At 33.6% G+C, this 15039-nt stretch overlaps 1 protein-coding gene across 1 annotated transcript in view; it reads left to right on the top strand.

Annotated features, from left to right (window-relative positions):
• The window catches only part of KLHL1 (kelch like family member 1), a 139866-nt gene that overhangs the window by 20750 nt on the left and 104077 nt on the right, over window positions 1–15039 (top strand). Inside the window, exon 3 of the mRNA XM_026044098.1 lies at window positions 9106–9302. Within this exon, the coding sequence (XP_025899883.1) occupies window positions 9106–9302 (197 nt within the window). The remainder of the gene's footprint in view (window positions 1–9105; window positions 9303–15039) is intronic.

The raw sequence follows: 15039 nt of genomic DNA, 5'->3' as shown, positions 1-15039 counted from the left end.
AAAGAAAGAAAGAAAGAAAGAAAGAAAGAAAGAAAGAAAGAAAGAAAGAAAGAAAGAAAGAAAGAAAGAAAGAAAGAAAGAAAGAAAGAAAGAAAATAAGGTCCTTAAGGATAAGGACCCTTTCATTCCTTCAGAACAAAAATTTCTATAATTACACACTTTCAGGGAGGTTTGGATGATTTCATGTTTTGATAAGAGTTTTGCTTTTTGGGATGTGATTTTTGTGATTACTGAAAATCATATATTAATAAATGATCCTTAGTATAGTTTTGGTCTGTGCCTACTTCCAGTTTTCTAAACTATTCCTTCACACAGGCCAGGATTTTTGCCACTACAGGATCGTTCTTCAACTAACAGTTTGGAGGTGCCCATCATATTTGGGATGATAGCAGAGTTCAGAGTATACCACAGGCCATTCCAGTCCAACTGGCCTCAGCCTTGGCGGACAGTCCCAGACAAATKTAGTTTAAGATCAGCTCAAGGTCTTAATATATATATTAATGGAGTCTACTGAAATAAGCAATGCCTGTCTCTTAGGTCTGGGTAGCTTGTTTACAGTTTTTCAGGTTACTCACCTCTAGATCACACACACCATGCTTAAAGAAAAAATAATAAAAGCAGTAAAAATAACTGGATTTACCAGGAATATGGCTGCTTTTGTTAGCTATTGCATAATGAAGAGAGCAGAAGTCTGATCACAAGTGGTATCAGATTGTGGTTGACCACAAATGAACTGAACTTCTGGATACAGAAGTTCTGGTTTTGATGGCAAGTTACAAAAGAAATCTCCATCTTTCATGTTTTTCTTTGTCTGTCCCTGGATCCTAAAACATATTTCTATCACCTTTCTTTTCACTAATGGTGCCCATGGTAAGGTGACTGTGCTGAAGCATATCCACAGAGTAGAATACCAGCATAGTCAATGATCCTGGCAAAGGAATCTAGGTTTTACTAGTCCCTGTGGTGGACTAGTGAATAAAAATCTTATGTTGGCAATTGATGCCTCCATGTGAAGTTAAACTGCTCAGTGCTACTGGATTAGCACAGCACAAGCTGCCAAAGCTTAGCCTGAGAAGCTGAGAAGCTTATTCTGGCACAAGTCAGTATCCCTGCTTTTGAGACAGCTCCAGGCATAGGGAAAGTAAAATGCTGCTGTTTTCAAACATGCAAACGAAAACCCTTTGTCCTTSAGACACTTCCCTTCCCCCCTCCCTGCTTTTCTCCTTTTCTTTTTGGTTTGAAGAGACCAGGGCTTGATTGTGTTTAGTGTAAATGAAAAGTTATATCTCAATGGGCTATCAGGGGATGTTTTGTTTTGTTTAGTTTGTTTGTTGTTTTATTTTTCAATATGCAATAGAATATGAATTGTATGATCTTGGTAGTAGCAGAAGATCTTCTGCAAGGCTGGTCATATTTAATAGATCTGAAAGCCCAAGCCCAAGACCTATCGAAAGTAATCCTTAGAATAAAATGTTCTTAACTATCTCTAGTTTTGCCTTATAACCTCTGTGAGTGTGTGTATATGTAAGAGGTTGTTGTTGTGATTGTTGTTGTTATTTATTCCTGCAGTGAATTTACATGTATGCGGCATGATTACCAGGGTATACAATCTAGAAGCAAGCCTAGGAATTAATATATTTAATAGCACAGATACTATATTTGTTATCGTTCTATTGACTGTGGAAAGAACTGAGGAAAAATAAGGCCTTATACAGGAAATGGGCTTTTGGGGAATAATTCTTGTCATCTCTCACTCTATTTGTTATATGAGTTTATTGTATGAAAAGATTTCTGCTGTCAGAAATTTAGTTAACTTATCTAAATTTCAAAATATAATGACTACCTCATAGTCAAATTATTGAAGTAAGCCTTATTGCATTGATTATATCCAGAGATGCAAACTAGTAATCTTGCTAAACAGTGAAATTTATAGCTTACTTTATTTTATAGAAAAGAGGAAGAAAATGCCAGTAAATGTGTTCCACATTAATAACATATTCCTTGTTCCTGAAAAAAATTGTTTATACATCGGTTAAACAGCTATGCATATCTTCTAAGCATCTGTGACAAAGCTCAAAATCCTATGATGAATTAAGACACATGAATGACAGTTCTTTCATAAACAGGAGATAACAAGTTTAATGTCTAACTCTTAAAGAGCTAATATTTAAGCAGGAAGAAGCAACAACAGCAACTACATATGGTCTAGATATTTCACTTATACGGCAGCATCTTTTTTTCTTGGACTGAGAAATGGAAAGGTACTGCCACATATCTTGGTATGTTTTGGTTAATGATGCTTCTCTGATTTTTAGGGAGACATTTGCAAGAACGTTTCCACTCAGGAGGAATTTTAATTTGTTAATAGGATTTGCTTATCATTCTGCAATGTTGTAATTTTCTGCACCATTGAGGAAGACTGGACTTTGGCAGTATACTCCAAAAGGCATGTGATCAGGCTAGTTTAGGCAGCTTACACAAATAAGAAGATGCAGCAATACGAAGGCTTAAATATGGGGGTTGCTACTTAAAAAAAAAAAAAAAGAAGCTATTTATTTATTAGAATTCTTCTATTCTTATGATGGGTGCATTATTGTTTTTTCTCAAACTCTGTATTTATACAGCTATAATGTCATTTATGAAAGCAGTGTTCTCACACATAATACTTCCATACTTCCATAATACAAAGTTCCATTAGGGAAGAGGATATGAAATTATATATTTCCATAATTTATAAGTCATGTTTGGTAGTGAAAAGCTCAAAAGCTAGTTTCATATCTGGTAATATAGTCAAATATGAAATCATATTCCAAAGTGATATATTGAATGCTTTCCTGATTTTAATTCTAAATATTTTTATTTAGAAACGTAGCCTGTAATTATTTAGACTATCATTTACATTCTTTTGTTTGGAGAGCGAGGGATTAAAATAATACCTCCTTTTAAGAGGTGAATTTTACCCTCAAATATCAACATAAAAAAGGTGATATGAACAGAAAATCATCTGTTCAGATGATTCATTTTAGTTCGGAGCTGAAGATGATGAAGGACTGAGTTGTRCAAGATGGAATTTTCATAGTTCTTAGTTTTTAGGTCTTTCATAGTTAAGTGATATACAATAATTCTTATGTAGAAGGGTGACTGATAAGAAAATGACTGCCAAAATTTCAAATGATTCGTCAGTGTTGGCAAGTAGGCACATCTGAGTGTTATACTTGCTTTGCTTATTGTTTCTTTTGTATTTGTTTTTTCCTTTGGATTGATAATCAAGTAAAAATGAATGGTATGACACTACATATTTCCTCCCAGATTGAATTGTACTCTCTATCTGTGTGGGAACCTATTCATTTTGGGGGTTATATATATATATATGTTGTTGTTTAAATATATGTTGTTGTGTATTTTATATATATATATATRTGTGTGTTGTTGTTTATTTGAGTATCTTCAGAATATTTCTTGCTGATGTTTGCTGACATCTTTTATTACTCATATTTTTTGCTGATGCAAGGCTGTAAGAAATAAACACAAATTACCCTGTCAGGGAGTAATGAACTTCATGTAAAACAGAGTGCCTGCTGTCTCACTTACATCTGGTGTCCATGATTGCCACAAATATTTAAAAGAGAAAGGAGCAGAGTTTGGTCTCAAGAAGCCTTTCAGTAAGGAGTATACTGTCTGTCAATTTTATTCCCTTTGGGAAACAACTTCACCTTATGAAAACTGTGGGAGGTTATACCATAAGACATTCCTAAGCCATATAGGCTTAGGCAGTTTATCTTTTAAGGCATTGGTCAAAATCAATATCTTAACATTTACTTCAGAAAACAGCTGGAGGCTAAAGCATGTTCTGCAGCAGAAAAAATCTTTTTTAATTCATTCTTCATTGGCTGTTCTTCATGGTAATCATAAAAGCTGCTTACTGTATATTATATCATTGCCAGGAGTTGACAATAATAGAAATGATGATAATCAAAAATGCACCCAAAAAGATGTTAAAGACTTTAAAGCGTTTCCAGACTCTACATTACCTGATATTCAAACATACTTGAGACAATACCGTGTGAGAGCAGATTTTATTTAAATTGAATTTAAATTGAATTTAAATTCTTCAACACTTCCCGTAACTTAAGGGTTGCACCATCACCGAGTGAAAGATTTTACTGAGCACACGTGATAAAATAGTATGATCATGTGTTATTGGTTACATGTTCACATTTATTGCTCATGCACGGAGCAAGTGCTGAGGGCCTACCAAGTGATTCATTATACTCATATTCCTATCTGTTGACCAGAGGTTGGAGGAAGCTGAGAGTCCCATGGCTCAGGCACTGATCATATTGATTTAGCTGAAGACATACAAAAATGTAGTGATTCCCTGAACAGCATGAAACGAGTTGTAAAATGTAGAATAAAGAAAAGAATAAAGAATATAACTAAAAACAAGATAAAATAAAAGTAGGTCCATTTAACTTGAATGGAGAATTAGCAAAAGAATAAAGAGGCCAGGGAACATTTATGTACTATTTCTGCTTCAAATCTCATAATAAGGTAATAAAATTTATGTATTCATTATAAGGATGTATCCTAAAGATAGGCATTTAATTTCTGCATAATCAATACACATAAAATGTCACAAATAGAACCATACTTTAGAATAACAATTATAATCCATTAAAGTTATTTTGGTTGTGTTTTTTATCATTCTTTCATCCTAATTAATGTAACACAAAATGAGATTTTAAGCTTTTTTTAATTAGTTTTGCTTAGGCTGGAGTAATTTCACAAGTTCTTTATTGCATAAAAATTTGTGGGGGATGTGATTTGAGGAAGCAATAACTAAGTATTAGATTAGTTGCTTCTAATTTTCAATATGAACCTGCCTAAAGAGTTCACCTATATGCTCAGCATTGTAGTGTTTTTTTTTCGTGACTCTGACCATGATAAAACACTTCATATCTTAGAGGTTTAGGCTTAGGGACAAGTATCAGTAGCAGCTTTCTATAAAAGTCAGTGAAGTATTGGTGGCCAAACTTATGAAGATGTCTTAATGTTTAAAAATGAAGATAAATAGAAATTGAAAAGCATTTAAGTGTATTAGATGCTTGCTTGCTATTGAAGTTAATGCTTTATAAATCAAGAGTCCTGGAGAGCCCTGTCTTACTTGCTGTGATCTTTACAGGAGGAAAAATAAAACAAAACAAAACAGTATTAAAGAAAAAAGGAGAGCAATGAACTTCTCTTTAGCTATAGCTGAATGTAATTTTCTGGGTCTTACATTTATTAAGCAATAAGTTGGAGCCTATGAATCTATTATATATATATCATATATATGGAACATATATATATAATAATATATATATAGAACAATATATTCATATCCCCAGGTATCCTCCAACCATTTTATGCTTCATAGCTATATAGTTTAATCTGCAAGGCATGATTTTTTTCAAATATTTCCATAAATATCTGAAAGACATCCTTCAGAATGGTCATGTTGGTTATATAAAGAAATACATAATAGTAGACAATAGATAATAATTTTCATTGCTTTATAGCAATTTTAATCTTTGTAATACCCAAACTTTCCCTAACAGAAAACTAAAAAGAAGTATCTCCTAATTTGTAATAAATAGACTGAAGTAGCTTCTACTGTTGCCTTTTGGTTCTTTTAAGGGTATATTTAGGGATAAAAAGCTGAGCTGGAATACTTTTACCTTTCTTCATAAAGGGCAAGTATTTCTTCAATCTTTCTGTTACTTTCAGAAGCTTATTTTCTTGGCCAGAGGACAGAGACTTTTTTTTTGACCTCTTTATTGATAGATAAATACTGTGTGAGAAAAGGATATTTTAAACACAGGTTTTCTATTTTTTTTTCCATCAGCAGATTTCGCAGTCGATCTACTTTTCACAGCTCTTTTGCACATTTCTTTTTTTATTTCCTTCCTTTTGGTACTATAAGCTTTAACRTGAAAAGAGCTATCCTTTGATAGCTTTCACACAGCACAGTGGACCTATATTCCATTTAATGAGTAGTGTGCTGGGCCAGTGGTTACCTGCAATCTTGCAGCAAATCCAGCAGTGTCATTGTAAAATATAGGATTCAGCTGACACTCAACTGCTGATAGTGCATTCTGTCCATGTTGCATAAATGTGTGGTGGACAGAAATGATAAGCAAACGTTAAAATGACATAGACGGAAAACATTGTAACATTAATAGATGCATAAATATACGCAGAGAATAAGTACTACTGTGTCTTGATCTGWTCCTCTAACCTTTGCAAAATATGTTGTCTGCATAAAGTAATTTGTGCAAAACACATTTCTCAGAAATTCCAGCATTAAAGTGCTACAGACAGTGATATATACAGATACACTTGCCTAAGAATTCTGGTTTAACATCATAGGAAGGTTCAATGTTAGTTCTTTTGTACTGAAGTCACCTAGTCAAAGAATACAAATAATGCTGTACTCCTTGACAGCTTACAAAGTAGTGAACTGCGAGATATATAGAAAACTAACCCTCCATCCTTAATTTGAAATATAAATAATGCATAAATAATATATATAACAAGAAGAAAACATATTTTACAAAGATTACAAAAACAGAAACAATATTAACATTCTTCTATAGATCTTTGCCTGCAATGAAAGCATTAAACATATGTATGTGACAGGATATTTAAACATGATGATTATAAGGACTAACTTCATCTGAAAAAATCTTAAATTTCCTTATAAGTTTTGATAATTTACTTCACATTGGATTAAAAAAATAGACCTTTTCTCTTTTTACTGTGGAAGAATCAGGTTCTCAGTATCATAGCTTGTAATACCCTCTTTTGGATTACGAAACATCAAGTTCTAGACTCTTTTTCTACCTAAAAAAAAAAAAAAAGGAAAAAAACTCATTTCCTTATTTTTGATGGATATAATGCCAGCAAATATTGTAACTTCAGGGAATTGGCATTTTGTTAAGAACATTTTGTGAACAGCTTGGGAAAGCTGCCAAACACATTCTTAATGCCTCTTGTGAGATATCCTTTGCCCTAGAATGATCCTCCAATAAATATGAACTTAATTTAAAGTCATATTTGTAAGATTATCTTTTTTAATTTGTAGGAAGAATCTGTTTGTGATTGGAATTATAGTTCAAAAAGTTTAGTTTTCTGTTCTTAATCCAGTGTTGGCTTCCTATTTCATATTTTTTTCATACACTTGTCAGTCAGTGGGTGCATTTTAACTGAATATGCTAAAGTTTAATTTCCAAATTTCCACCTTATACTAAAACTGCCAGATAAAATAATAAGAGAGAAAGGGAAAAGGTTAGATATTGCCTCTGATGTTACGGTTATTGTATTTTGCTTTAGATATTGCAGTGGAAAGGGGCTTTTCTTTTCAATGTCACTCTGTTGTGAAGTAGAGGATTTTAGAGCTGCCTGATATCCTGTGAAGGAATTATATATATATATATATATATATATATATATATATATATTTCTCTGACAGCAAGCACAGAATTCATATGGGGAAAAGCATGAGTCTATGTAACAGTTAAACTACATAGCTTTGGACATAACGATCAAAATGTACTTAATCTTCTTATATTTTAAAATGATTTTTCCAAACACAGCAAAACTGAAGTATTAGTTTCTTATAATTTATACTTACACATTTTAATTTCTTATTCCTTTTTCCTGTCCTCCCTGTCATTCTTGAACCTCTAATTTATAATCTAAGTTACTGATATAAGAGATCATGAAAAAATAATGATTAAAGAATGAATTATATTCAGGGAGAGGGAATGACAAGGAATGACACTCCTCAGCAAAAAAAAAAGAGATTTTTATTTTACTTTATTTTACTTTACTCTTATTAAAAATATATTAGTTTCCAAGGTAAGGATAATGACCTATAAAATTGGTAAATGAAGTATAACGTAAATACTAACTGATGGAAGATAAATATCATAGTTCCATATCTGTTCTTTGATTTATTATTACATCTTTTGGAAAAATACCGTAGTATGATAGGTTTGTTGTGTATTTAAGTGAAATTTATCTCAAAGTCATATTATGGACAAACTTCATGAAGTTTGATGTTTTTAAGCTAGTTAGGAAGGTAGGTATGAGTGGTACCATGCTAGCCATTATTTTGGGTCTTTGTAGTAGGTAAATTTCTGAGTTTTCACAGAATCACAAAAACTTCAAGGTTGGAAGGGACCTCTAGAGATCATCTAGTCCAACCTTCCCGCTCAAGCAGGCACACCTACAGCATGTGGCACAGGGTGGCATCCAGGCGGGTTTTGAAGACCTCCAGAGAGGGAGACTCCACAGCCTCCCTGGGCAGCCTGTTCCAGGGCTCTGTCACCCTCACAGTGAAGAAGTTCCTCCTCACCTGGAGATGGACCTTCCTGTGTTTCAACTTATGCCCATTTCCCCTTGTCCTATTGTTGGCCATCAATGAGAAAAGCTTGTCCCTTTCTTCCCTGAATTCTCCCTTCGTGAACTTATACATGTTAATCATCTCCCCTCTCAGCCTTCTCTTCTCCAAGCTGAACAGGCCCGGTTCACTCAGTCTCTCCTCATACGAGAGATGTTCCAGTCCCTTATCATCTTAGTTGCTCTCCGCTGGACCCTCTCTAGGAGCTCCACATCCCTTTTATACTGGGGAGCCCAGAAGTAACTTCTGCTCTGTACCTCTGACGGCAATGGGTCTCCTTACACAATTTCAGCAAGGAAAAAGCAAAACGTAGTTGATATCCCTATATTTATTCATAGTTTAGTCTCATTAGAAAAGCAAAACTGATGATCTCATATTTCGTCTTTCCTTCAATACATTTCACTCTCATATTCCTCATACACCTGAATTCAAATAGCTTTCAAAAGAAACCTTACTAATATTTTGATGTTCATGCCATTGAGGTATCCACTCAGAGAGACCAGTTTATCTTACTCCATTTAGAATACTCCAAATAGAATTATTTATAGAACTATCATTATTTGTAATAGGTTTTTCTTTTTTTCTTTTTTTTTTTTTTTCCATCTAGCATGCTTTGTAAATACCAAGTAAACACCTTTGTATGTGTATCAATATATTTTCAGGCTGTCTGGAATTAAAAGAAGACACCATTGAAAATCTTCTGGCGGCTGCCTGTCTCCTCCAACTCCCACAAGTAGTAGAAGTTTGCTGCCATTTTCTAATGAAGCTTTTGCACCCATCCAATTGTCTGGGAATAAGAGCATTTGCTGATGCACAAGGATGCACAGAGCTTATGAAGGTGGCTCACAACTACACCATGGTAAGGAAAAATATTTTATAATGTTGAAATTATGATGTGTGGATCTTCTGTTTCTTCTCTAAGTTACAAATATTTTGCTGGAGCTTATGAGCTGGAAGTCCTTCTGCTGTTAGTCTTGTACTTCACTTTACAAGTTGTCTCTATGAAGCCATTGAAGTGATAATGCCTCTGAACTTCAGTGAAGTTATGAGATTTCACTTAGTATGATGAGGACACTTGCTGCTTAGTTTTAGAACAGTGTATGACAAATAGATTTACTTCAGAAACAGATGATAATAGTAAAATATTGGTAAGACATTAGTATATGACCATTTTAATTCCTTCTTTTTGTTTGATTTTACGGAAGCATTCTTACTGTCATTCTTCTGCAATATGGTATTAAGGGAATATATTTTTCTTCTAAATCATTATCCCTCCTTCAATTCATCTGTTGAGTAGTCTAAGACAGAAGGCTGGAGATGTAAGGATTTTATCTGACAATGTTTTAAATTTCTTCAATTATACCTGACAGAGCTGGTGTGACATTATTAAAAATTAATCAAAATCAATGAAGCAAAAATATGTTATACATTCAGAAACTAAATCATATCCATAGACATTTTATTCTGCATAGTTTGACAAAGTTGAAAATATCTGATTCATGAAATTAAGTTTACATAAAAAAATATGATCTATCATTTTAGAGAAACAATGGTCCCTTACTGTCCAGACAGAAATAATTAGTGAAGTAATATGGTATGTTTCAGTGAATCTGCTTGGCTTGTCTAGCAGTTACAGCTTTATTTTATTTTTGAAGTACACAGTTATTCTTTTACATAACTAGTATCATAATGTAATTCATGTGGTTACCGTTGCAGCTGAAGTGTTTACATCCATTTTACAATCATGGCTAGTTTTAATTTTCCCTAGTTTTAGACAAGTAAATTCTAATCTTATAAGATCAAAATATTCAGTTTAATATTCTTCTGCTATCAGTAGAGAGAAATACACTGTCAGAGCACGACTCATCTAATATATCTCAAAACAAGATTAATTGCTTTTTTTTTTTCTCCTAGTAGTACAAGAGTTTTTACAGTTAATAACTCAAGCTCAAACTAGTAAATAAAGTGGATTTTTTTCAAATCAAGTACTAGTTTTAAAAGTTTCTGATAAAAAAAAAGGATAACGGATTAATGAGTACATCTTTAAACTGTAGTTGTGTCTCTTTGCAAGAGGATTTTTTTTCTGAAAATTTGAACAGTGTGATACATATGAATTTTTCTTAGCCATTTTTTAAAAATATTTCCTTAAATTATTTCTCATATGTATTGTGGAACTGTCATAAAACCAAGTAATTTCTTTGATATATGACAAGCACCTGTGGGGGAGAAATCTTTGATAATGCTTGAGAACTCCAAAAGCTTTTGAAAAGTTAAATAATATTATGATTTCTTTCTACATGTGTTTCAATCTCTAGGAAAAAAAAACAGTCTTTTTCTGTTTTTTTAACTGTAATGTACAGGTGTATTTTAACAATATGTCATTTCAATAAATAGGGAATTATAATTGACTATCTGAACCAGACTGAGCCAGTTCTATAACTTTAATTGTCAAACTATTTATTGTAGATTACAAATAGCAATATTAATATATATATTCTCAAAGTAAAGTAAAAATGATGATAGTGATCAAATTTTTTTTTTCTTTTTCTTTGCATCTATAAAAGAAATCTTCTTAGTACTAAATAAAAGAAATTACTGTTGACCCGGTTCTTTATATCATAGAATCACAGAATGTTCAAGGTTGGAAGGGACCTCTAGAGATTATCTAGTCCAACCTTCCTGCTCAAGCAGGGACACTTACAGCATTTGGTACAGGCTCACATCCAAAAGATTTTGAGCATCTCCAGAGAAGGTTTCCCARCCTCTCTGGGCAGCCTGTTCCAGTGCTCTGTCATGCAAACAGTAAAGAAGTTCTTCCTCATATAACAGAAATATTATATTAAAGAGTCATTAAAAAATGATCAATTTTATTCTTTTGTCTAAGGGATGGGGTAACTGGCCAAAACTTTTAAAATAATTTGCAAAAACAGATTTATAGGCATACTCTTTGTTAGAAAATCTGAAATTTTGTGTTATAAGTCAAAAATATCTCTTTTTGAAAWCGTTTTCCTTCACAGTTAATTTCATAGGTAAAATTAAGTACACTTTAAAAAAAAAAATTCTCCACGATCCTTTGTTGGGGTACACATTTAAGGAGCTTAGGCTTACTTCCTGTGACTGTATCATACCTGGCAAATGTATTACAGCTTTTCCTACCGCTTTCTTTTTGTTCGTTTATTTTATTAGAAATTCAATCTTTATCCCAACTATCTTCAAAAGCGCATTCTCATGAAAACAAATACATTTCTGTAAAACCAGTCTGCTTTACTGAATTTCCACAAATACTTTAATATTCATTTTTCAAAAGCCCTCATCTTATCTCGGAACTTCTAATAAGTGACAGACTTGATATTTTGTAAGTTAAAAAATGTGAGTGTTGTTCATAAAAGAAAAGTATGAGGTTGCGTTGTGCTTTTGCACAATATGTTAGAGAAGTGATTTATTCTATCTTGGAAATTTCTCTGTGTCAGACAAGAAAGAGCTGTTAATGAGCACAGCATCCTTCAAAACTTAGAAGGTGTGTTATTTCCAGCATGGTTTTGTCATAATATGTTCAGTCTCCTTCAGTCATGAAATCTGAAGAAGCCATGAGAACAACTGTTTTCATACCTGTATAAATACTTCCAGAAATAATTCAAATGTGACCAGATTTTTCAAAATGTTAAAAGTCATTGCCTTGCCTTGTATGAAGAAAATCTCATTGATTCTAGGGGAGGAAAAGTTTTTTAAATATGTGTATATGTATGTATGTATGTTTGCATTTTTCCATCAACAGAGGCATAAAATTCCTTGCATTTAGGGAGCCTTTATTTTCAAATTTCAAATTATTCTTTTGAAATGTGAAAGGTAAATGAAGAAAAGAAAATGTATATATGACAGAGGACAGCAATATCGGACTTACAGAAGGTTTGGAAAACAGATATTGAAAAAAAAAGAACATTTTTTAAAACCTTCAGAAAATACAATTTCCAAATATTAAAGCACAAGGACAGTTAGAGAGGAGACTAGGTAGAATTTACAAAAAGTTAGTGAACAATGAAAGTCGGAGACTTCACGTTCTGTAATGTTTTGTTTATCAATATTTTAAGTCAATATGTTAAAATAAATATTTGAAGAATAAAATCAAAAACATCACTAGTTTCTCATTTTAAGTTTTTCAGATTTATAGTGAGGCTTTTGGTTTCTAATATATGAGACTGTGTTGCAATTTTTTATAATGGATCTGCAAATGTACACGATAACCTGAATATCCATGTGTCTTTTAGTTTAGTAGTTCTCTATTTCTTAATGACAATCTTGATTTTTTAACGAGCTTTCTTTAACTTTTCAATCTGTTAAGCCAAATGCCTGATAAATGCATTTTCCTAATTTATTGTCAGAATAACATGATAGTAAAGTGAAAAACAGGTCTGGTGTACTTTTAAATGAACAATAATAGTTAAAAGGAAAATATGAACTAAAGCCGATATGTTCTCCAGATAAACACTTTAAATGGCAATTCTTTTAGCTTTCAAAGCTTTTTCATGTAGCAAGTAAAACTAGCAACTTATCAGTTTCCTACATGTTTTTAAATTGACATATAGACATACAGACATTTGACATATAGATAATATTTTAAAAAATTAGTATGTCTTCCCAATTTACACTACCAGTGTACCAACAGTACACTACCATCATCATGCTATATTATCAAACCTGTTGTTTCAAATGAATAATGGAAACACCTCATACATGCAGCTATTAATTATCCAACTTTTCAGGAAAATTTGTTAAAGTCATCAGTGATCATTTTGCACCTTGAAAGTATAATTTGACCATAGAGATGCTAGAGTTTTGTTCCCACATTTTTATCTCAAGAGCTTCCAAATTACTTGTTAAACATAAGCCTGGAAAATCTTTTAATTACTTTGAAGCACTCAGCAGAAGGAAGGAAATAAGTAACATTTCCATGAGTAGACTTCATATGAATAAACTGATTGATGTCATTGTAACAGTTAAAATTTTAGAAATGTGAAAGACCTTAGCRCATATTATATCATCTCCAGTCCCAAACTGCAGAGATGCAGGATGTTTACATGTGCCATTGAATGAACAGGATTTTAAGAGTACTTAGTCTCTCTAAGCTGCAGTCTTGTACTTCACATAGTAAGACTCATTATTTATAGCTATGTTTGGATATCATGTAAAACAAGCAAACTCATTGCATTTTAACAGTTCTTTAACATGTGATGTTTAGCGTGATTTATATGCAGGGTCATCATTAGCGTTTCTACTATGCAAAACAGTTCGCCAATTAAACCTTGACTAGATAACAACTTCATCAGCTTCATATTATACTTTTAATTTGATTGCTTTTATGGGATTAATCAAAAGCCTTTGTTTATTGAAACTTGACTTTAGAAAATAGTTTGTGGGTTTTGGCCAAAAACAAATGTAGATTTATAAAATATGTATTGGATCCTTCATTGAACTGTCATTGCCATAACACCATTTACTTAAGCAGCATTTTTCCTTTCACCACCATGAATTTTTTTTTTTTTTTTTCTGCAGTGATAATATACACATTTAACTACATCTTTCTGATGGTCTAGGCAATCCTGGTTCCAAACAACTTTTCATCCTTAGATTGAGGGCTGGTGTTCTGTTTAAAGGAACCTGGACAGACTGGAGAAATGGGCTGACAAGAAGCTGATGCAGTTCAGCAAGTGAAAATTTAAAGAGCGGCAGCCTAGGAACTAATTCCATATAGCAGTTCAGAATGACCACTGCCTATGTAGGAAGCAGTTCTACAGAAAAAGACATGGGGTTCTGGTGGACAGCAAGTTAGGAATAAGCGATGGAGAGGACTCTTCTCCTCTGCCTGGCACAGTGAGACCATATCTGGAGGATTTTGTCCAATTTGGGCTCACCAATATGCAGAACACATTGACGTTCTGGAGCAAGCTCAGTGGAGACCACGAAGCTGTACAGAGGCCTGGGGCATATGATATACAAGTGAAAGCTATGAGAACTGGGCTTGTTCATCCTGGAGAAGACTTCATTGCTGTCTGCAACTACCTGATTTCTTTCTTTCTTTTTTTTTTTTTTTTTTTTTTTTTTTTTTTTTTTTTCACCATGAGGGCAATCCAGCATTTGAACAACAAGCCAGTTTCTGGGATCGTTACTTTTTGACTGTAAATGATGGATGAAGGGCTGGAGTGCTCCCTCAGCAAGTTTGCCGACGATACCAAACTGGGTGGAGTAGCTGATAGCCCTGAGGGCTGTGCTGCCATCCAGAGGGACCTGGACAGACTGGAGGACTGGGTGGCGAGAAACCTCATGAGGTTCAACAGGGGCAAGTGCAGGGTTCTGCACTTGGGGAGGAATAACCCTGGACACCAGTACAGATTAGGGGTGGACTTGCTGGAGAGCAATCCCGCAGAGAGGGACCTGGGTGTCATGGTGGACAACAAGTTGACCATGACGCAGCAGTGTGCCCTGGTGGCCAARAAGGCCAACGGGATCCTGGGGTGCGTTAAGAAAAGCGTCTCCAGCAGGTCGACGGAAGTGATCATCCCCCTCTACTCAGCCCTGGTGAGGCCACATCTGGAGTACTG

The sequence above is a fragment of the Nothoprocta perdicaria genome, unplaced genomic scaffold, assembly GCF_003342845.1.
Source record: "Nothoprocta perdicaria isolate Ctin4 unplaced genomic scaffold, notPer1 scaffold_104, whole genome shotgun sequence".
Taxonomy (NCBI): domain Eukaryota; kingdom Metazoa; phylum Chordata; class Aves; order Tinamiformes; family Tinamidae; genus Nothoprocta; species Nothoprocta perdicaria.
Note: the sequence above shows the minus strand (reverse complement) of the source record. Positions and strands in the feature narration are given on the sequence as shown.